The 23,402-nt window shown below is 40.7% G+C and overlaps 1 protein-coding gene across 2 annotated transcripts in view; it reads left to right on the plus strand.

The window, feature by feature from the left end:
* The window catches only part of LOC135323498 (transient receptor potential cation channel subfamily M member 3-like), a 285,214-nt gene extending 262,056 nt beyond the window's left edge, over window positions 1–23,158 (plus strand). For both annotated transcript variants that reach the window (XM_064499862.1, XM_064499864.1), the window contains 5 exons: window positions 246–420; window positions 9,318–9,468; window positions 10,017–10,216; window positions 11,604–11,736; window positions 19,735–23,158. In XM_064499862.1, the coding sequence (XP_064355932.1) occupies window positions 246–420; window positions 9,318–9,468; window positions 10,017–10,216; window positions 11,604–11,736; window positions 19,735–21,184 (2,109 nt within the window). In that variant the 3' untranslated portion in view covers window positions 21,185–23,158. The remainder of the gene's footprint in view (window positions 1–245; window positions 421–9,317; window positions 9,469–10,016; window positions 10,217–11,603; window positions 11,737–19,734) is intronic.
* The last annotated feature ends 244 nt before the right edge of the window (window positions 23,159–23,402 follow it).

A 23,402-nucleotide genomic window follows, 5' to 3' on the forward strand; every position in this document is an offset into this window, starting at 1 on the left:
TTGAAATTGTTCTTAAAAGCTAGACTGAGGAAAACCAAGGACACAATAATACCACTTCCCTCCTTTGAAAATGAAATTTGTTATGTGTAAAATTGAGAGTGTATTTTCAGAAGTTGTTTTTGAAAATTCTACGGTTTACAAACTTTTTGCAGTATAGAATGACAAAAATGTTGACAAATAAATTTCTCTAATTCTTGTCCCTTCTATCTCTGTCTCTCCCTCTCTTTCCCTCTCATGACTTTCAGATGATAGACATGATGTATTTTGTCATCATCATGTTGGTGGTTCTGATGAGCTTTGGTGTTGCGAGACAGGCTATTCTCTTCCCCAATGAGGAGCCTTCGTGGAAGCTGGCGAAAAACATTTTTTACATGCCTTATTGGATGATCTATGGGGAAGTGTTTGCAGACCAGATAGACCGTAAGCAAGTTTATGATTCTCGTACTCCAAAGTCAGGTATCCAACTTTGATCAGATGATGTCTTACTAGATCATGTGCGTGTTCTCAATAAATGGCTCAGGATAGAGGACTCCTCCATCACAGAGAACGGTCACAAAAATATTTCTATTGCTAATATTGGGGTACCAATTTTAGAAGGTGTTTCTGGCATCACTTTCCAATTATTTAATCAGAAATCTGTAGTGCTAAATTTACCTTGCATATAAATAACTTTCTAAATGGTTCTTTTTACCAGTTGGGTGATGGAGATACCCTCCCAGGTATCCATGATGAGTTCTTTGGTATATCTGGGACACGAAAAGTCATTTTTTTTCTTTCATCCATTGGTTTGATTTTGGACCTAAATGCTTTGGACCTAACTTCATGCTGAATATTGAGTCTGATAATATTGGGTTAGACCTTCAGCTCCTCCACTTCATGAGGATCTAATCCATTGTGTTTTCTTTTCTCCCTAACTTGCTCACTGCCACCACCCTTATGCTAAACCATGTGATGCACTTCTTTGGGGACAGTAGGCCCATTATTAGAATTTTGCTTTATTTATTTATTGGAAGGCAAGAGCACGCTCACGTCAGTGCAAACAGAACGAAAGCCAGGATTTCATATACTATCTCCTCAGGATTCATTTGGCTGGTGATCAGGAAAATGCCAGTTTTTCTATTTAAATTAAACCTCCTGGTGCCACCTGGTGCATTATGCCAAAGAAGATAGGTGGTCATGCAAAATGATGTGGTATGAGGAACGGAACAGAGTAAGAATCACAGATAGCCTATCTTTAACAAACCCTGATGTATAAATGATGTTCATAATTTCTACTTAAATGTGCATTGGTCTTGGCAGCATATACAAGTGAGTATCTCTTCCAGTGGTAGGTAGAATCTGTTAAACCTAAACTTAGGTTATTCCTTTTTATCCTATGTACTGCCCTAGGAGAGGACAGTGTTTTCATAATTTATCTTCTGCTTGTTCAGCACTGAAAAAGTTTGAATGGAAAGAAAGGATTGGTTAGGACTGATTAGGTCCAGAGAATAATACATGTAGTCGTATCACCGTGAAATCCCATACACACACACACTTAAGGAGTTTCAGATGGACAGACATATATATATCATATGACAGATATTTCAGCAGTGCCAGTTGTATTTCTTCTTCCTGGGTGAGCACAGAATCAGTACTGTGGATGCAAATAAATCTCTTTTCCATGATTACCTCTCCACTTTGTTCTCAGAGGCAGCATGGCAGGCAAGGAAGTAAGCAATTCCCTAAAAGCATAAAGCTTCTCCTTGAGTTTAGCTTTTCACCTGATCCCTTTTTTTTTCCTTTTCTTTTATTTTTGAAAATGCATTTCATTCCAAAGTCATAAGAGTTGGGGGAAGGGTTAAAAATTCATCTTATTCCAAAGCCATGATAGAGGGATAAAGGTTTATCCCTTTAACCTATGACTCCTTTCCACAAGCAGAATTCTGTCTGTCCCTCTACAAGTGGCCATTTATTGATGTTGTACTAAATAACTACCATAGTGCAACAAATGTGGCAATTGGCTGAATAAGAAGTTCTTGGTATATTTATTTTAATGAAGTGCTGATTGTAGTTTAGAACCCTGAAACCTCACAAATAAGTGTTTTTGAATGGAGCACGGCTTTTTGAGTATGACAGGAGGGTGGCAGGCTCCATGCCTTGCATAAGGATTTAGGGGTGATCTTGTGTGTTATTCAGATGCCCAACATTTAAACCTTGCAAAAAGATGCAGGGTAATTACTCTGAGGCTTAGGGAAAGCAAAATTCCTGACAGTTTCAACCCCAGCTATAAGTGTGGACATGTTGTTCTGTCTGAGCCGAGGAAACCAGGAGTTGCTTCAAAAGTGGTGATGCCAAAATGAGAAGCAACACCTAGTTCCTCCTTCCTGAGAGACAGATGATGCAGGGAATTAGAATCTGCCACTCTTTCAGCACAAATTACGTGCAATATGTCATGTCTGTCTGAGACTCAGTTGTCTCAAAAATGTTACCTCTGGAATAGACTGGGAGCATGAGCAAATGGTTGGTGACTTTGCTATACAATCAAAATGACCTGATTGGCAGCCAAAAGGTTTTACTAAGATACTTACCTTTTTTCACTATTTGGAAATTTACTGTCATGTATTTTCTAAGTTGTTCTAAGCTAAATCAGCCGCTGTCTTCTTCTTAGAGTGCTACAGAGCGTTTGTACTTTCTCAAATATGATAAACGTTCTGAAATTGTTATGCTAAGTCTACACTGCAGTTGAACTTCATAGCTCGGAGAGGGGGTTGGTTTGTTTGTTTGTTTGTTTGTCTAGCAAACCAAAAGGGTTTCTTTGTGGTTTTCTTTAAAGTGCTGGTGTTTCATATTTCTATATTATTCGCAAGTTTGGGATTCAGCAAAAGCGCTGGTCTTAGAAATGCATATACCTTTGAGCTATTCTCCTGGAGATTATCCTAGTGTGTTTGAGAAATGTACAAATAGTGTATGTTACTCTAAAATTTCTGACTTATTTTTCTTTTCTTTTCTTTCACTTTCTGTTGATTTGTGAAGCATGCCATTAAGGCTGACCAGATACAATGTCTGGATCCATCTCATCAGCTGGCAGCCTGTCCATCCAGTGGGTCTACTCTGATTTTTATCTCGACACACTGCACTGTTGAAACACTAGCTAAATGTCTTGTTCCAAAATAATGCATGTCTTCTACACTTTTACTTTTTACCCATCGTGCCTGTATTCATTCCATATTAAAAATATGTACTTTAACTGGAGTGTGCATTAATGTACTGTCGGCATGTGATCTCACCTGCAACTCAAAAGTGGGGACAGAATTATATCCTCACTTCTGGGAATTCGAATACATTATTCAGTGGTGTGTTTTATTATCAGTGCTGTGCATAAACACTATATTCCTACAGATTCCTGACTATCGATCAGTCGGAAAAAAATGGAGCAAATCTTTTAGAACTGTGTTCAACTTTTCAGGCAAATTCCACAAAAAAAGCAAAACCAGTTCCAAAATTGAAACTGAAAGGTAGTTCCTCTCAGACTGACAGTCCACCACAGCCTTGTTGTCTGGAGGAGGAAGAGGGGGTCCGGGTCGGGGAACTCGTGATGGTGCGTGGAATTGTCTCACTTTTGGGCTGCCTCTTCTAATCCAGCTCAGCCTTGTGCTGGCTGATGGAGCCGTGGGGCAACAGCCAGCCAGTGAAGCTGCTTTTGTGAATTCCCTGCTGGACAGGCATGCACTGCCATAAAATCTCTCCCTCAGTTTGCCGCACCTACTCTGGCAGTATTGCTGGCAACTTTAGCGAAAGGAATTAAGGACGGGGTAGTCACACGCAAAAACCTTTTTTGTGTTGTTTCCACCTTACCAACCTATCTACCTCTCCAGAACAGTATTGGGAAAAGAGGTATATGAGAAATATTGAAGAGAGAAGGGTTATTCCAGGGAGTGAGTTTGCTAGGCAAAAAGTGCAGACGGATGACGTAAATGGCATCTTGAGAAATGGCAGTCACCTTTAGAAAATCGGCATTAGACTTCACATTTTCCTATATTTAGAATGTGAAGCAACTGAGAGTGCTGTTAGCCAACATGGGTTTGTTTTTTTGGTTTGGGTTGTTTTTCAGATTTGCCTGGTGTCTCACATGTCAGATTTGCATCTGGATTTTCTTTCCAGCTGACAGTATTTCAAATGCCATCTGGAAGCTGAGGATCAGTCTAAGTTGTGTTTGTTCCCTGTGCCTGTTCCCTTATTGGAAAGTCCTATATAGTTTAAGAGAAACGGATGGGGGGCTCCTTCTCTTTCACTTATATTGGAGCAATGCCCAGTAACCAGAATGCATTTGTTCCAGTATAGGAGGAAAGATAAATTAGGATGCACAGGTTTTAACTATCTAATGAATTTAAGAGAAAAGTATAATTAATATGAAGGGCATATTTATTTAAATTCTTTAAGCTTCTTGGTTTCTTATAATTTATTTAAATTCCCTATGAGTTTCTACGGCTTTCTAGTGTAAGAGAAAATTTTACACTAAATTCTATACAGTCTTGGGATTTCATTCTTTTTATGTCTCCATAGGACTTTTCTATAAGGGATGTCATCTGCATGGATCGTACTGGAATTAGAGCTAACAGAGCAGCTCTGCACAAAACAGAATAAATCATACCTCTGCTTTTCTGTGTTTTTTTGTATTTCAGCTCTGCAGCACAGGCAATATTTTTAGCACTGTTAGACAAAGGCAAGGGATAATATTTGTGCACAGCCTACACACCATTTTGAGAGTTTCTTTGGCCTGTGCTAGGGAGGGAGTCTCCTTCCTAGCACTCCTCTCATCTTACATTTCAGGTTGCATTTGGCATGGTATTTTTAATGAGGGGAGGAGGAGGCAGCAAGCATTAGGGAGAATAAGGAGAATACGTAGATATCTATGAAACATGATTAAAATACCGGTGGATAGGAGGTGTTTGAAGGATGTTTTCAACGTGGCTGAGGGCAAGACGCAATACCTAAGGTCACAATATTTTGGTTAAAGCAACTTGAAGCAATGAGACTCTGTTCAATTTCCCAGATATTTCTCTGGTGAACAGAGCAATGGTGTGAGATTTGGGGGTTCCAGACTGCGGTACTTTCTCTGTCAGTGAAGAAGCGAACAGCCCTAGGCAGCTCATTTAGCCTTTTTTCCATATTTACCAGCCTGGCAAACTGTTACCACAAGGTTGTTTAGACATTTCGTTAAATAATTATCAAATGCTTTTGTATCCTTTGGGTTCAGTGGTGATCAAAATTGGAAGGCGCCCATCTATTCGTAAACAGGATGACAAAGGCACATTTCAGATGTCCGGACTCGAATGAAAAAGATGGGTTTGTTTGTTACTTGATCCTCACATATTGGTTTCCTTAGTTTTTTGAGTTGTGATCATATGTACATGTTCAGCAGTTTCTTGTGTTTCCAAACAATTAAACCCATGCTGTAAAAGTCGTATCCATTTTTAAATGAGAAGTTTTCATCAAAGACAAAAAGCTATTTGGTAACAAAGCTGTCAAGTTATGCGGCTTCCTCTCCCTGTTATTTCCCACAACTCCTTTGGAAGGGTGTAGCTGGGGGAAGAGTCATGCCACAATAATTTGCACGGGTTGTTTCCCGAGCCCTCCACCCAACGCCCATTAAAAACGAGCAGTGCCCATGTCATGACTGTAATTGCACCAGGGGAATACACTCTGCCTGTAAACACAGCCCGAGGCCCGAGCCCTGCCGATGCTTTAGGCCCAAAAGAGAGAGGCGAGTTGCTGCTGTTTGGTCTCTGACGATTAGCTGGCCAGGAAAGAGGAAGGGTTAGGTATGCAGCAGGAAAGGTCCGTGCAGGAAACTGTAAAGGCGAGCCAGGAAGGGAAAACAAGCACAGGAGGGGATTATGAAAAAGGAAATGAAAGATGCAAAAAGTACGTACATCTACAGATGTCAGGATGCAATGTCTGAAAGCCGGGTGAAGTTAACACATATAGCTGAAATTAAAACTCCAGGCAATTATTACCTTTCAAAGCACTTCTGAGGTCAGGACTCAATGTCCTGCCTTCACCCAGTGGTCTGTAGGCATCAGACTACCTGGGTTTTTTTGATTACGTGAAATACGCGTGTACTTAAACTAACAGAATTTGCTTCAGCAAAACACTTCACCAGAATTAAGCAGTCTACATGACTTTGCTAAAACAAGGCCATAAAGTGAAAAGATGTAAGCATGCATTTTCAAATATGCAAAAACTGTGCTTTGAAAAAGTTTATCATAGTGAAATTAGTGTACATACTACAAAAATTATTGTATTTCTGCAAATATATTTAAAGTTGCCAAATAGAACTCTAGTTTCTTAAACATCAGCAAAATAATCTAAAGCAATATCATTGCTACTATTAGCCAGCTGTCAGATTTCTCTGTTCTTTTTAATAAAGGGAGGAATTTCAGTTTCTGGTTTTCTGGGACTAATTAATTTTGAACAAATAGTTTATTTAACAGTGGAACAAAATCCTTTAAAATTAATTTTATCATCTAAAACTTGAGTAAAATGTTATTTTTGGTGTGATGTTCAGTGGAACACAAGTTTCTGCATTTCAGTCACACATCACACTTTTTCTCATGCAGGAGCAGATCTGAAGGTTGAGTTGTGTTTTAGATCCCTATAAAGTAAGGCACAAAATTAATATTCCCTTGTCATTTAAAAACTGTTCCCCCAACAGAACTGACAAAAGCTAAAAGCTTTGGTAAACATCCAGGAAAAGCCAATACCTGTGTATGAAGAGAGCAGAACACTATGGGAGCTTGTCTTCATAGGAAGCCTCATTTGGCCGTCACTGTGTGGCATACACTGACGAGGGTGCATTAGTAATACTCTAAATCCTGTTTGGCAGCCAAAAGAAAGTTGCAGAAACCCTCTTTGCCTAGGTAGTTTTCAAAGCTGGAGGATTTTTTAGATGAAATTCTCTTTTTTAATAGAAAAAAATGGGATAATAGGATTGTAGCCAGACTTTGGACTAAACTTCTGATTTCCCTGATGACGGAGAGTTAAGGCACGGACTCCTGATGCGGGTGAATCAGAAGACCCTTTATTGAGATTTTACACATATACTTATACCCGTACAGATTCTTCATATGTAATCTTTCTTACTCGTGATTCGCTAAAAATTCATTATTCATGCTTCTAGCTCTATTCTATAATTGGGTTAAACTACAGGGACACGCGGCACCTTGTTTGGATTAGTGAGACGCTGACTTTGTCTTTCTCTGCTTTTTACTTCCCTATTTTTACCCTGCACAAACACCCTTCTTCCTCTTTCCTCATGGTTCATGACCCTTCAGGGACTTTCCAGCAGCTCTATCAAGCTGCCTGTCAGCTCCTCCACACCCTGATCTATAGTTTAAAGTATGTTTTTCAGAAATTTCTCTCTTTGCTACAAAAGACACTATTTGCTCTGTGCTTCAGCACATAAAAGGGCAACAGGTTTCATCAGCTCACACAGTGATTGTTCCATTACGGGTGAAAACATGATGGCTTTAGGTGCAGTATTCTGTTGGACTTTGTAGCTCTGAATCAGCATGTGAGTAGGTTAGTGTTTCCACACAAACAGAAACATGAAGTCTGCTTTTGAGGCTGATGCCAAGAGGTGTCCAGTGTCCCTGTTTCTGCTGGATGAAGGCTGAGTGCACTTAGCACAAGAAATCCAGCAGCTCACAAATGGCGTTTGGGATGCCTAAATGAAACTGCACCAGAGCAGTGCAGGAAGCATGAAATCAGTACTAACTGAAAAGATCTGCAAGGGCAACGTTTTCTCAGAAATAAAGAATTGCTTGCTCTGAGCCTTTTGCAGTGATAAAATGTATTTTTACAAGTGGGAAAGACTAATATCAATGTAGCTTTCTGGTCCAGACTCAGCAGAGTTGCTGCTAAAAGTAGCATTGCTTATATTTGGCTTTGCCACTTCTTTTTTCTGTGGGTTGAACACTTTGGGAGAATTCTTGTCTGAAGCTGATGTAGCACATACTCTTCTGTCCCATGAAACTATATTATGTCTACATGTAATAGCCTAACATCTTCATGTAGTGCTCAAAAACAAATACCCGAGTGACACATAATATCACACGATTCAAAATACAATCACCCGCGGTTGAATCCTAAGCTCTGTGAACTAAGGTCAGAATGAACATTTTGAAAAGAAATAATGCTTGGTACCATAGATCATGGATTTGTTGACACAGGGTGGGATTTCACAAAACATGCGGCATTGGCAAACTATGCTCTCCTTGAAGTCAGTGGGAAACGCTCATTGATATCAGTCGGACTGCAGATCTGAGCCAATGCAGAGCACATGGAAATTCCTCACATGAATCTTCTTTTTCTTTTTGATGGGGACAAGGGGAAGCTGCAGTGATGAGCAAAATTTACTGTATGTGTAAGCTGCTTCTTCAGTGATTTCCTTGAAGAGCTGATTAGAGACTTAGGACCAGTCTCGCTAGGGCACCTTGAGGCTAGAAGGGCATAAACTCAACCCACGCTTGCAAATGCAGATGTTCTGCCAAAACACATGAAGGCATGTAAAAGAAAGAAGTAACAAAAACTATTCTGCAATGTTTTATCCCTGCTTGCTTCAGATCTACAATATTAACACAAAGACTGTTTCGGTTCTAAAACATTCAGGGAGGAAACAGGTGGCAGCTCTGCTGCCTACCTGTCCCTTTACCTGGTACAGTGAAGACTTGATAATCTCCCCCATTGTTTCTAGGCATGCAGTCAAAAGTCCTTAATAGCAGAGGGTCGTTATGAATACCTTCCAGAGGGGCTCCAAGCAGTGCAGTGCACAGGAATAAATTTCTATTCCTTATTTTAGTTTCATGCACTTATTTTACTTATTTATCATATCCTTCTCTATCCATGAGAAAAGACCATACTTTTGCCAGTAAAAAAACGATGTGTTAGCTTTTCACAGGATAAAGCATTTTCATCAGTATTTGCACAGCCACTAATTACTACCAGAATACTATGGTATTTTAGCAGTACGGGACAGGCAGCTCACTCACATCAGATAGGCCCCCTAAAATTTCTCAGGGGAATATTTTGTGATTAATGGCAAACAGCATTCAACACCATGAACAGCACCTCTTAAATTCTGTCATAAACCTGACAAGCACTTGATCACCACCATCGATAGCAAATGCAGACTTCTCTGGGGGAGCATCAATGCCACTCTTATTTGGAAGATGATGTTTTGGCAGGGGAGGGCCTTCATAAATATTTAAATAGTTCTGTAAAAAGCACTGAAAAAATAAGATTCATTCCTGTTTTGCTTGTTTGCATTTTGTTCCCAGCTCCTTGTGGTCAAAATGAAACCAGAGAAGATGGCAAAATAATCCAGCTGCCTCCTTGCAAGACAGGAGCATGGATCGTTCCTGCCATCATGGCCTGTTACCTCTTGGTTGCAAACATCCTTTTGGTGAACCTCCTCATTGCTGTTTTCAAGTGAGTGGCTCATTGCTAAATATGGATTTAGGGGAGTTATTCATGGTCTAAGAAGGCAGCTAAGCCAAAGACATTGGCTGAGAGCCATTTTCAGAGGAAGGGAGGGTGAGAAGGCAGTAGCTTGTCTCCAGGCAATGAGGGAAGTACCCAGTTCTTTAAATTGTCTTGTGTCCAAGGGATAGACACTCAATGTAAGTGCAAGCAGAGACACCAAGTATTCAAAGTTCAGTTATAGCATCATTTGCTCCCAATACAGAAAATGAGAATAAAAATAATTCCTCCTGTCACTGGGTTGTTGTAACGCTCAAAGGCTGTACCAAGCAGGAGTAATTAGTAGTAACATACCTTTGAAATGGCTGCTAGAGCCACTGAGCTTCACTGAAGGAATAGTAACTTCTTTTGTCCATTTCATGTGTTCTTTTTCCTTCTTTGTGATAATGGAAACATACTAATGTGTTAAGGTTAGAAGTGCTGTCCTACTATTTCTGGAAAAGTAGCCAAAAAACATTTCCATCATCTCATTTGTTTTTCCTCTTCTCTCTTTCTAGCAATACATTTTTTGAAGTCAAATCCATATCTAACCAAGTATGGAAGTTTCAAAGGTATCAGCTAATCATGGCATTTCACGAAAGACCAGTTCTCCCACCACCTTTAATCATTTTCAGCCATATGACCATGATATTCCAACACCTCTGCTGCAGATGGCGGAAACATGAAAGCGACCCAGATGAGAGAGACTACGGATTAAGTAAGCCTAGAGCAATTTGCAGAAGGGAACTTTCTAGCTTTTCTGACCTTGCTCATATCTAGTGTTTGATGTGAATAGAGGCTGAGTCCAGTACTTAAATAAGCTTTTCAGTAGAGAACTACTTTGAGCTACAAAATTATTACGTGAACCAGTTAGCTTCACCTGTATTCCCCAACTCTCAGCTCTCTTGAGACTATTAATATGGCTCTGTTGTTCTTGGGCTTTTTTGTTTGTTTGTTTCTTTCTTTCTTTCAAAGCAAAAGGTTTTGTTTTGTTGTTCTTAATGGTCTGTTCTTGCTGGAATTCTTCTTACAGTCCATCACGCTTCCAGGTCTTCAGTCTTATTGCTGAAATTGCAGAGGTAGCATTCCTATTTTTAAAGCAAACAGCACATGCTTTCCCTCAGCTTACTTTTTGCCTAGATGTGTAGATAAACTGAGAGGTGGTGTGGAGTAATTATTTTGTAGACATGTTCTCTCCTTGACACTGATTCAAACCAGAGGAGTGGTGTCTCCAAACACTTTAATGAACTCCCATAAGCATGACAGAAAACCTGTCAGATTATTTTGATAATGCTTTCTCCCCTCTTCCCCATCTTGTTCTTCCCCCTCTCTCTTCCCAGCCTAACTAGCTCCCCCTCCTCTCCAGTTTCCTTTTCAGAGTTACCCTAACTTAGTGCGGATCTGGAGGTAGATGGCTTTTAATACTGTCTCATACCAAAGGATGAACCTCTCTCCACATGCCTGCCACTGCGCTGGCCACACTTGCATCTCCAGCATAATGCCACAAAACCAGAAGGCATCTCCAGCTCCCTCACCATACATGCCAGAGGTAGGGAGCTTGGAAAGGTGCAGCTCTGCCCATGCCATAGCCCACCTCTCTAGGAGGAGGGAGCTGGAGACAGGATGTGCCACTGGAGATGCAAGTTCAACCAGACTGTGTCCTCAGGCCTCACTGTGTCTGCCCCAGCCCCTGTTGCTTCCAGCAGACCTCAGCTCCTGCAACGTCAAACAGACCCTCCGCGCTCCCAGACTCCTTTCCTGACAGCCTCCAAATTTGATTATATGTGTTTTAGGTTACAGGTGGGTTTTGGCCCCCACTGTCTCTCCAGGTCCTGACCAGCAGCTGTGTTTAGTGCTCATGCAATCAGAAAGCATTCATGTTTGCACAGTGTTTGCCTGTTAAAGTGTTGCCGTCTCCAGAAGCATATATAATTGAAGCCACTAATCCAGTAATTAAATGCATCTGATTTCATATCAAAATGCCGGATAAACTTGAAGCCTGCTTTTGAAAGTTTAGTCCATGAATTTTGCTGTAAGAAGAGTGGAGCTAATTTCACATGTTAAGGCAGTTAGCCAGGTTCACATTCTTTCCATTGTTTCTACAGAACTTTTCATAACTGAGGATGAACTGAAAAAAGTCCATGATTTTGAAGAGCAGTGCATAGAAGAATATTTTAGAGAAAAAGATGACAGATTCAATTCCTCAAATGATGAAAGAATCCGTGTCACTTCAGAAAGGTGCACATATTTTGTTTGTTCTATTTTGTATGCAGATCTGGAAGTGTGTTTCTCTTGCATTCTCCCTCTTTCTTTCTTTTTCTTGGGGAGAGAAATGTTTGAGGTCATTTTTAATTAGTCTTAACTAAAAAGCAGAATGATAAAAGGTGGTGTATTACTTTTCTCTTTTCTTTTCCTTCCTAAAACAAATGTTCCTCTAATTTTTGAATATTTGAACCATTTCAACTAGTTATAATAGAATCAACAAAAATAGTGAGGAAAAACACAATGTCTTCTTGTATTTCAGTTTTTGAAAGTAGGACACAAGTGGTCAGAACGAATGGGAGAGCAAAAGGGAGCTCCTCAGTGAAAACTACAGCTTTAGCACAGATCTGCTAGCCATTTAGATAAAGTAAGAGCATTGTTTCACACTGGCCTTGCTAGGTAACACAGCTTCATTGAAAGCAACAGGAGTCTTGCCATTAATTTCAAAGAAACTAGACAGTTCGCCTACAAAAGAGAAATGCACAGACAACAAAGGCAATATTATGTAAATTTACCTCAGGTTGCCAGCCTTCAAATTCATCAGTCCTAAAATTCATCAATCTGTTTATCTACTCAGGTTCTTATATGCTCTCATTATACAGCAGCTGAACACTGGAGTTAAATTTTGAGGACAGAATTTCTCATTTGATTCATGGCACTGTTATCAATAAACATTTTAGGGCAACACCCCAGTCAGATATTTGTAATTACTCTAATAAACCACAATTATTCTAATAAATCAGTACACTGAATACTCCACTTTAACCTGAATGCATCTAAAAGAGGTCAGGAGAGTAGCCATAGTAATTGATTACACAGATGTAACACTTGCTTCTACTTATACGTAATCCTCCAGCACTGCCCCTGCTGCAGCTCTGCCTAAAATATGTTTCCTGTAGGCAAGGAAACATGCTTTTAATTTGGTTTTGAAATAAAGCTTTCCCAGAGCAGGGTTAGCAAAAATAATATCCTTTAATCATTTGCATTCCTGAAAATAGCACTCTCAAGAAACATATTTTAGAAAAGCATATTAGAGGAGAAGTATGGTATGGAGTGGCCTCTCATAAGGAATAGCCAGGTAACCTAGCTCTACTCAGTCTGGAAGAGATAAATGAGGGGTGAAATGATGGAGGTCTATATAATCATGAGTGCTTGGAGAGGGTGAGTAGAAATCAATTGTTCACTGTTGCTCCCAGAACGAGAAATAGGGGGGAACAAATGAATCTAGTAGGATCCCAGCTTCAAAATAAACAAAAGAGGTGATTTGTTCATGTAAGTAGCGGAGCAGAGCAAATTCTTGAAAGCCGATGAAGTCTGAAGAAAAGCTAATGATGTCAGCTAAAAGTCTACACTGGTTCAGAGAGAGACTAGGCAAGCTTAGGGAAGAGAAATCCAGTAAGGGCTACTACATACATAGCAATCATATCCAGCCCATGAAGTTCCTGAGCTGAAAAAGTTTGGAGACTGGAGAATACAAGGGGACAGAATACATATGCTTCAGAGGAAAGTGGGTTACATGGATCTGCAGTCCAACTGAGTACAGTTTTTCTTGTGTTCTAGTAGTCCAGCGATCAGAGAACTAACCTAAAAATGGTAGCTGCAGATTCAAATCTCTGTTCTGTCATAGCTTTCCTTTTGGTGGCCAAGGAAAGAAAGTCGGAGGTATGTTTGAAGCCTCTATATGTAAGAAGAAACCCAACTGGGACCTCCCCTACATTAGGCAAGTGCTCTAAGTACTGAAAAATTTATATATAGAAGCCTGTCATTGCAGTCCACCCTGGCCCCGTTTTGCAAGAAAGGAGCCCCTCCTTGTGTTTTAAATGAATGATTGAAAGCGTCTCACTCCAGAAGAGAGTTCATGATTATGAATCCTAAATGAAGACAAGCACCTGAGCCTCACAGAGTAGTAGTTCTTAAAGAACCTATTTTTCTTGGCCAATAGCTTAATTTGGTGAAAACCAAACATGCTTCAGCTCTGTAAGGGAGGCCTAGGTACCAGTCTTATGGGGTACAAAGTCCACACTGAGACCCAAGCACACAAGAGTTGGATATTCCATTACTCGGACTTGCAGCAACGAAGTCCCAAGTGAATGCAGTTCTTCAAATTGTAATAGCTCTTTTCTCCCCTTGCCAAACCAACTATAATGATCTACCACACAAGGCAAGTGCAAATAAATACATTAAAGATTTGAGGTGCTCAGATGCTTGAGGAATCGGGGATATCTAAGTATCTTAAATAAAGCACATTTTAAGAACCGGATCCCCAAGTCTGACATTTTGCCTTCAATTATGGACCAGGAAATATCCCTCTAAGCGTTCTTAATCTAAAACACCAAACTGATTCTTTTCCCTAACATTTGGAATATTCAAATATTTAAAATCCAGATCTGGCCTTTATAGTTTCTCTGTATAGATGTCTTTGTACCCTTAACAAAATGTAAAGCAAAGAAAATTGAGAGGAGATGCAAAACTACACAACTTCTGTTCCAATGTCAGCTCATCAGTGTGTAGTAACAGACCAAGCACAATACCTACATTATAGCCATGACATCATCAGCCTAATCGTCTGCCCAATTAACTCAGCTTTACACGGTGTAAAACTGATCCAGAATGCCCTGGCAAGTGGAGTTTCCTCCTGTACTGAAGATCTTCCACATGTGGGAAGCTGAGGACACTATTAGGATGGAGGAGAAAGGTGAAATGCTGGGACAAGGCTCGTGTGATGTCCCTGCACCTGGCCAGCTCACAACCTTTCCTCTCCTCTGTGCACCTGCTTAACTCACAAGAATGTTTTCACCTCTTAGATATCCCTTGAGTAGCTCCTACCTGCAGCTGGATTTATCAGCATGCCCTGAAGCCTGCCTGGAGGGAGAATAGTTGCACACCAGAAGTGCAAAGCCCCAGTAAAACTGGAAGAGGCAACAGAGTGTCAGGACCAGGAGATGGGAGCTGAGTCTTGCCTTGAGGCTCAGCCTACAGGAGGCCAGGAAGCAGGGAGGAACTCAGGAAAACAAAAGAACAGGAGATCCTGTTTCTCACTGCACTGAGCGCAATGTAAACCAGTGACTTCAGTTATGCACTCAATGGCTCTGCTGGGTCAGGACCAGAGTGCCTTGTGAGACCCACCTAAAACAAGCTGCAGTTTCTACTCTCACTTTGGAATGGGCTAACCTGACGACAGTCTGTACTGGGGGGTCTGTACTGGTTCAGGAAACACCTTACCTTTCTTTTATGACAAAAAGTTCCTTTAACTTCATTAGTCACAAAGACAAATCTTGGTGAATCTGCTGGAGACCAGAGAGGAAAGTGAAGTTGGACAACTTGACTTTGCTACTGTAGGTGAATCACAACAAACTCCTCCTGGAGACCCTCCCTTTCTAAACACTGAGAAATTTTCAGTGGCACATTTTGATCAACTTAGAGACATGCATAATATGATCAAAAAATCACTGTGAGATTTTTCTTAATATCTGCCAGGAAGCCACTAAAACAGTCTCCTCTGCAGGTATTTCTTCCCTACAGCAAAGTCTTCTCTCTTTCATAGCCAATGCAAAAAACTGCTCTTGTTTCCAAAGGGAGCAGGGTCATAGCCTAATAGTATTCAAAAAGCAGATAAGCTGATTGAAGTAAATATTATTATGTCGCCTTTGGTAAAATTTGGCCTCCATTACCATAGTACCTGAATGCTTTACAGTCTTCAGTGCATTACTCAAACAGCATCCACATGAATGAAGAAAGGCATAGCTATTATCCTGATTTTAGAGATGGGAAACTGAAGCACACAGGAGGAGGTGTGAGTTAGTATGAGCCTACCAGATGAGGCCACACAAGCGAAGTGGGGTTAGGAAAGGTCTGTGAATCCTGCAGCGCCTCTGCGTCAGTGATGGTTGCTCCGAGTTTAGCAGCCTGACGGTGTAGGTGGGAACACAGCCAGGACAACCCGAGGGCTTTAACCTGCAGAAACTAAAGCACCTGGGAAAACTGGCTGGCTGCTGAACCAGCGATGCCTCACCAAAAAATGTCAGGGAAAGTGCCAATAGCCTGTTACAAGCCAGGGAACTGCGCTCTACATTTGATTTGAATAAAACCATTCTATAGTCACTTACAGTGAGCAATGCAAAGACCCCTGTAAGTGACTTTAACTGTCTACAATCTTTGTAGCAGTTGAACAGGATTTTGAAGACCAAAATGAGGCCTAAATAATGGCCATAAGCCCACAAAGGGACTTGGGCACCTAACTCCAGCACTCAGTTAAGAAGTCTGCTTCTGGAAAGAGTGCCTTACTTCCATGAAGCAGTACTCCAATTAAATTATACATAAATACATATGCTAATGTTAGAAATAATTATAATCAGAACGAATGCCAGCAAAATCCATCATCTCCCAAACCATAACTAAAAGGCTGATTGCAGATAAAATAAAATCTTTGTCAGGTTCCCAGTTCTGAGCTAATATTTTTTTTTCCTAACTACTGAATACCATATTCAGATAGTCCATGTTTATGTTTTACTAGTAGACATTTTTGAGCATCGGCAAAACACACTTGATGCACATTTTAGATGTAGCCTCCTCTTTTTCTTTTCTCATGCCCATCTGTTAGGATGGCTTCATGCCCTCTCATATGTTGGATAAGAGTCTTGCTGTAAGAAAAGGCACAGGTGCAGTGAAGGCATCATACATCGATATTATTAGATTTGCCAAAAGGCTTATACTCTCTCTAATACACGTGGGAAAAAAAAAATCTAAAGTAAAACCTGGGCATTTTTATTTTGAACCAGTGCTTTAATTCAAGACTGTTCCTGAGGGAAACACAGCTCTAGCTGTCTATTCACTGAGTTCAAGTATCAACCAGCATTACGGGGCGATAAGAATATTTCATCTATTAAAACATTCTAAGGATCAGATTATGACTGGCTTTCTTCAGAACACATCCTCTTAATCCCACAATGTTTGGCTGATGTAATTATATCATGTTTCTCGCATGATTACTCTCAGAGCATGGTGCTAGTCTGTGTGATGAATGATTCCAGATTTGAACACCATATGAATATAAGAGAATATCATTTGAAAGAAGAAGTATTTGTTAAAAAGATCTAAAGGTGGACATATGTAATATATGAATTTAGCTAATAGCTTTGGGTTTGGAGAAGATTACCATCGCTCAAGCTTTCTTTTTTGTGAATAAAAAGGACAGTCAGGGCTCACTCAGTGTAAACACATGTATGTACTTCTCAATCATCTATGTGCATCTATGGTTGCCCTTGGTTTCTGAAGTCAGGCTGCACTGTCCTAATCTTGTTGAGTTTCTACATAAATTTCCCACCATATCAATGCAATTAAACTTGTGATTATTTCCTCAGGAGCCAACAGCCTGTGTAGCCCAGAAGCCTCTCTCTGCTTCGGCCAGTAATGCCATGGTCCGTACATCCTGTGTCTCTAGCGGGAGGTAGTAGAGCATATTCAGGAAAGCAGGACAAACACATGGGGGTGCACCACTGAGATATGGCTCTAGGTTCTTCTTGGGCTGCATCAGTTTCCTTGTGTTCAGTAGCACTGCACGGACCTCACAGGAGTGCAGGGTGCACAACTTACAGACAGCTCTGCTCATACTCCACTAAGGCTCTAAGATGCAACCAAATGCAATAAATCAATCAGCTATGGCTGCATTAAAAAATATTTCAAGCAAGCAATCAAAAAGCCAAGACTATCCAGCTAGTTTCACAAAATGTTATAAATTAATTCCAGTTCTTCGGGTGACTCTTGCCTGGGTTAATGGTTTTTGTTGGCGGAAACCTGAGCCTTCACAAGTAAAATCCCGGCTCTGTTAAAATCAGTGAAAAAACACTTCCATTTACTCCAAAATGTCCAGGAGATTACGCAGATTGTTGGATATCTCTGACAACCCTAAAATTATGAAGTTATATCTGTCATCATCATTGAAGAGTAGTTGCAGAGGCTGGATGCTATACAGTTACAGAGGCACTCAATTATTAGCTGATAAATATTTCAGAAGTATAACATTTTGATAAAATAACAATTTAGGCAACAGATAACATGAGGGAAAATTTAACTGCTTCCAATGTAAACTGATCTCTGACTATGGAATTACATCCTGTGCTTGCAATAACACTAATCTGTTTTTTGTGAGGAGGCTGGTAGCAAAGGTAGATTGGTGGTGAAATGATAATAAAAAGGGAAGAATGAGATTCTTTGAAACTACAAGTTCATCTCTTAGCATTGATTACTTCGTCATTCATCTACTTAGCTTCAACTAATACAGTAATGACAGTAATCTAGATGCTGTTTTAGAGAAAACTTCAAATCTATACATTTGGTTTGCTGTGCTTGTGCTTTCAAAATTCAAGGGCTTCACTACAAGACATATTTCATAGGAACAAGAGACTTGCTCTAGGGACCGGCATCACATTTCTCACTCTCTTCTCTTGTGCAGATGGGTTGTTGCTGCTGTTCACCGCGAGGTAGTCAGTTCAGTGTTTCAGAGAGTAAAATTCGGTAATGTACAATGCATTAATGCTGCCCCATACTCATTTATTGCCTAAACTCTGACTCTGTTTTGGATGGGTAGGAAAGTTAACGGTGGTGTCAGTTTCAGGCTAGGTGTCCTGCTGGAGATTTGACTAGCAGGAATAGCATATGGTATTTACCTCATCAGAAATCCTAGCTGTGATTGACAGGGTGCTTATTTATATTTGAGTAGAAATTGCACTAATAGGCAGAGAATAAGAGACTTTGGAAGTCCTGCTGTTTGGTATTTGTCACTTCTCTATTCATTTTTCAGGGTCTACAGGAATGGAGAAAACCAAAAGTGTAAATCTAGAAATATGACATATGTATTTGAGATAGCTACTTAAAACTGTTGCTTTTAGTACCTCTTTGGCAGACACTGGAGGTCCCTGGTCTGCCCTAGACATTGCTACTGGGGGAAGTGATTATGGGAAGACGTTTCACAAGTGCTAAAGGCAATTTCCATATGTGAGAGGACTCCATATGAGCCCTTCAATGAAAAAGTTTTAGAAGTCAAAAAACTAAAATGTTTGGAAGCCACTGGCATAAATTAGTACACAATTCACCTTACTGTTGAAAACATTTTAAAATGAGATAAATCAACATCGTATGCAGTTATTTTGATGTTTGAGTAAATAATTAAATGATCACACAATCAATTGTTAGCTATAAATACTTTAACTTTATTTAAATAATATGTTAAGTAGATAAATAACTTTAAAATCCATCATTTCAATCTCTGAACTATCAATATAAACTACACAAAGCACAAACACAGTATCAGAACCATCTTAATATGTGTACACTCTTGTGCACTGTATTTGATTTGATTGGTGTTTCTCTCCTCTATAATTTTCACACGTACTTCACCTGATATTACTTACATTCAGTATAATAACAGATAAAAAAAATCTATATAACTGAGATAAAAGTAAATCTGGGAATGAGACTGTCTCCTTAGGTGTGCACAACACTATCTGGTGCAAATCTGTGGGAAAGAGTGGGAAAAAGTGTGGCATGTTACCCACCCCTTCTGTGGCATTTTACCCACTTTCAGGCCTTCATTTAATTCTGGAATTAACCATAGTAGTTTGGTCTGCGGCACAACTGAGAGCAATGTGCAGTCGTGCCTGCTCTAAGTTTTATTCATCTGGAACAGTCTGAACAGAAGTTTTGGCAGCAGAAAGGTAGCAAATCATTGTAACATTTCCCTAATGTCCTGTCCCTTGCACAGCACACACCCAAAATCCCGTCTATGTTACAATCAACAGGCAACAGACACTGCTCATTTACAAGTAGTGTCGTGTGACTGCTGGGTTTGGAGCAAGCGAGATGGTGTAGGTTGGCTTTGAATTTTAAGACCTACCTGTTCCCATTTGTTTTGGTGAGCTTTAGTTGGACACCACCGCTGTGTAGAAATGAACCAATTTAATTCTTCCCTTTTTTAAGGGTAGAGAACATGGCCATGCGACTGGAAGAAGTAAATGAGCGCGAGCACTGCATGAAGGCATCTCTCCAGACTGTCGACATCAGGCTTGCCCAGCTGGAGGATATGATAGGAAGAATGGCGACGGCCTTGGAAAAACTGACCAGTATAGAGAGAGGTGAGACGACCAAGATACGATCCAGGACCTCCTCCGACTGTACCGATACGGCCTACATTGTGAGGCAGAGTAGCTTCAATAGTCAGGAAGGAAATACTTACAAGCTTCAGGAGAGCATAGATCCCACAGGAGAGGAGTCCATGTCCCCAACGTCACCTACGATCACGCCCCGCATGCGAAGCCACTCTTTCTATGCAACAAATATGAAGGAGAAGTGTGGGCTGGAAAAGTTTGAAAGCATTTTTAAGGACAGATCCACGAGCCTGCACCGTGCTAGCAGTTCCCACTCCATAGCGAAAGAAGCAAAGGTTCCCTTAGCCCCTACCAGCACTTTGTCGATTGCCCCGGACTCCAGAAGGCCTTCATCTTGTATAGACATCTACGTTTCTGCCATGGATGAGATGCAGTCTGAAATAGATCCCCTCGACAGCTCAGTAAACATTCTTGGTACTGGAGATGTGGCTCTACAGGCTCACATAGCCTCTTCCATTTTGGCTAACAGCGCATACATTAGCAGTACGCCAGGTGAGAGAACTTCCGGCAGGAGTCTTGATTATGAGGAAACCTCTGGAATAGAAACAAGAGCATTTTCTTCGGAGTATTCACAAATCACAGACTGCCAAATCCCCTGGGATTCAGACCCTCCCTTGTATCACACCTTAGAGCGATCTAAAAGTAGTCGCTATCTGGCTACAACTCCATTTATTCTGGAGGAAACACCAATCGTGAAATCTCACAGTTTTATGTTCTCTCCATCTCGAAGCTACTTCAGTAGCCTTGGCGTCCCAGTCAAAACAGCAGAGTACACAAGTATTACAGACTGCATAGACACGAGGTGTGTGAGTGCTCCCCAGACCATCGCTGAGAGGGCCAGTTTCCCTGGAAGTCTCGGAGGCAAGGTGGAGGACTTGGGATGCTGCCACCCAGAGAGAGAAGCAGAACTAAGCCACCCAAGCTCTGATCATGAGGACATCGAGGCCAAAGACAAGAAGGGGACCCCTTTATCTCCTCAAGACGGCAATGCTGCAAGAACTCTGACCAATAGCATCCCACTTCCAAAAATAGAGCGGGCCAACAGCTACTCTGCGGAGGAGTCCAACATGTTGTATGCACAGCACACACGGAAAAGCTACTCTATCAGTGACAAACTTGACAGACAGCGAAATGCAACGGGCCTGCGAAACCCCTTCCAGAGGAGTAAGTCCTCGAGGCCAGAGAGCAGAGGGGACAACCTGTCTATGAGGAGACTGTCGAGAATGGGAGCTTTCCGCAGCTTTGAGAGCAAGCACAGCTAGGCCTAGACAAAGCTCACAGGCAGTCTAAGGGTCATCTGCTCTCCAGTCCATTTTCCTTAGAAGAACTAAATAACCTCACATCATCACATGTCAACTCTAGCTGGCATTAGCCACCGGTCAAGGGAGCACGTTGCCAGTCTCAGTATCACCCACTGAGTTACTGCATCTTGACCCAGTTGACATTCGCACTTAAGGAGAAAGGGAGGGAGGAGAGCTTTATAAAGACTTCAGTAAACAACAGGAACAACAACCCCCCCTTATGAAAACACAAGTAATAAATGAGTAGATTCAGAAATCTGTCTTTTACTAGAAGGCATCATAAGATGTTTGATGATGATTCACAAGTTTTTAGCACCCAGGAATTAATGAGCAAAAAGAGATATACAAATTATATATTCTAAACTTCAATCCTGACTTCTTTTTCATCTGTTTCACCATTGTGATGACTGATGAAAAGCATTTGTTATTTCTGTAGAAACCGGCAGCAAGCAAACCTAAACTCTCCCAAGTCCCTCACAGCCCCACACTTGTGAAACTGAAGAAAGATGAACAAGATAACAACCGTAGAGTTCACTTATCTCTTTTTGTATTAACTTCTAGTGCCGCAAAAAGTTTATATTTTCAAGAGCAGAAAGGGAAATGAAATGCCTTTTGTACTGCAACTTAAATGGAGGAAGAATTTATGTTAAAATGTCAGGTGATTTCCTGTATAAAACAGGCATTCTAGATTCTAGCACAGCTGAGCAAGCTCAGGATGAATGTAATTAAGCGGAATAGTATATATTTATTTTTTTACCACATTTGTCATCGATATGTTGTCTCACTAAATCAAAGGATGTGATGGAACAGTAAGAATAATGTGCTGCGAGGCTGATCAGAGCATGGCACGGCAATATCATCAGGTTCTCACTGCTCTGTTTAATTGCTTATACAAATTGTGGAGGTTTATCCACCAAGTTGCTACCAGGTTCTTCTTGCTGTTCCATTTGAGCTGCCGATTTTTCACATCACTCCCTCACCCAAAAACATACACCTTTTTTTTTTTTTTTTTTTTAACGTGGACATGGCTGTATTTGAGCATTTCAAAGTACACAAGGTTCATCATGCGATCTGAATTCAGAATAACACCATTAGACTGAAGTTGCTTAAGGGAAAACGTTCTTGGCAGAGCACTGGAAAACAAAAAAAATATATATGCTTTTAAGGTAAGTTGAAGAACCAAAGTGAAACTTGAGGTGTCTGTTAAAAGCAAAAGCTATCAGTTGCAAGTATGCTTCCACTGTACAGCAACATATCACACAACATGCATTTTAGTAGGAGAAAATATATCTGGCTTGTAGTGTAGTTGTAGAGTTTTGGGTGAAGTTGGTAGTAGTATCTCCACTGACTTTACCGACTTTCCAAGTGCAAAACTCAGTCCACAGTATCAACAGGAGTTTCAAACTTCTCATGAAAAGATACCACAGTGGTCAGAGGAGGAAGAGGATGCAGAAGATAAGGAAAAGCTAGAGAAGTATAAATAGCATTTGGATCACAATTTCACATCATTTGTGAGGGGAAAACTTACGCTTGACAAGAGTTGAGGCTAGTGCTTTTAAAAATTAAAACATCTCCAAAATGACCAACAGCTATGCAGAGCCAGGTCCTTTTTGTTTTTAAACATAAGCACATGCAACTGGGGTACATCCCATTTATTATCTTCCGAATCTCTAAGGCAGCTTTGAAATGGAGGCTGACATTTTCTCACTAGGATCTCACTTTGGGAGACTCTAAGCACTACATGACAGTTAATTCTGAAGGTCAGCAAATCCCCACATAAAAATAATCGTCTGCCTCAAGACAAGGGGCAAAGAAGGTAAAAACCCTTTAGGTGCCGACTCCCTTTGTTGGAAAGTTCATGAAATAAAGAAATGCAACATGGTGACATTAAATACAACGTGCTTCGTACTTCCTGCACCGACGTGTTCCTTCCTTTATTTTGTTTAATCAGGCTTTCAATGAGCTAAACTCCATCCAGACACCGTGTTTACGCAATTGCCTTGCAGTCTATATGCAGCTTTACGGTCGCATGGTGACACTGAGAAAGGTCAGAAACTGTCCCCTTTCCGTGCGTTATGAAGCATGCTTGTGACAGGCTGATTGTTGAACAATAGCACAAAGCCCAGGGACAAAGGAACTCGTGTTTAACAATCTGCTTCAAATGTGCCAACTTTTGCTA

The sequence above is a fragment of the Dromaius novaehollandiae genome, chromosome W (assembly GCF_036370855.1).
Source record: "Dromaius novaehollandiae isolate bDroNov1 chromosome W, bDroNov1.hap1, whole genome shotgun sequence".
Classification (NCBI taxonomy): Eukaryota; Metazoa; Chordata; class Aves; order Casuariiformes; family Dromaiidae; genus Dromaius; species Dromaius novaehollandiae.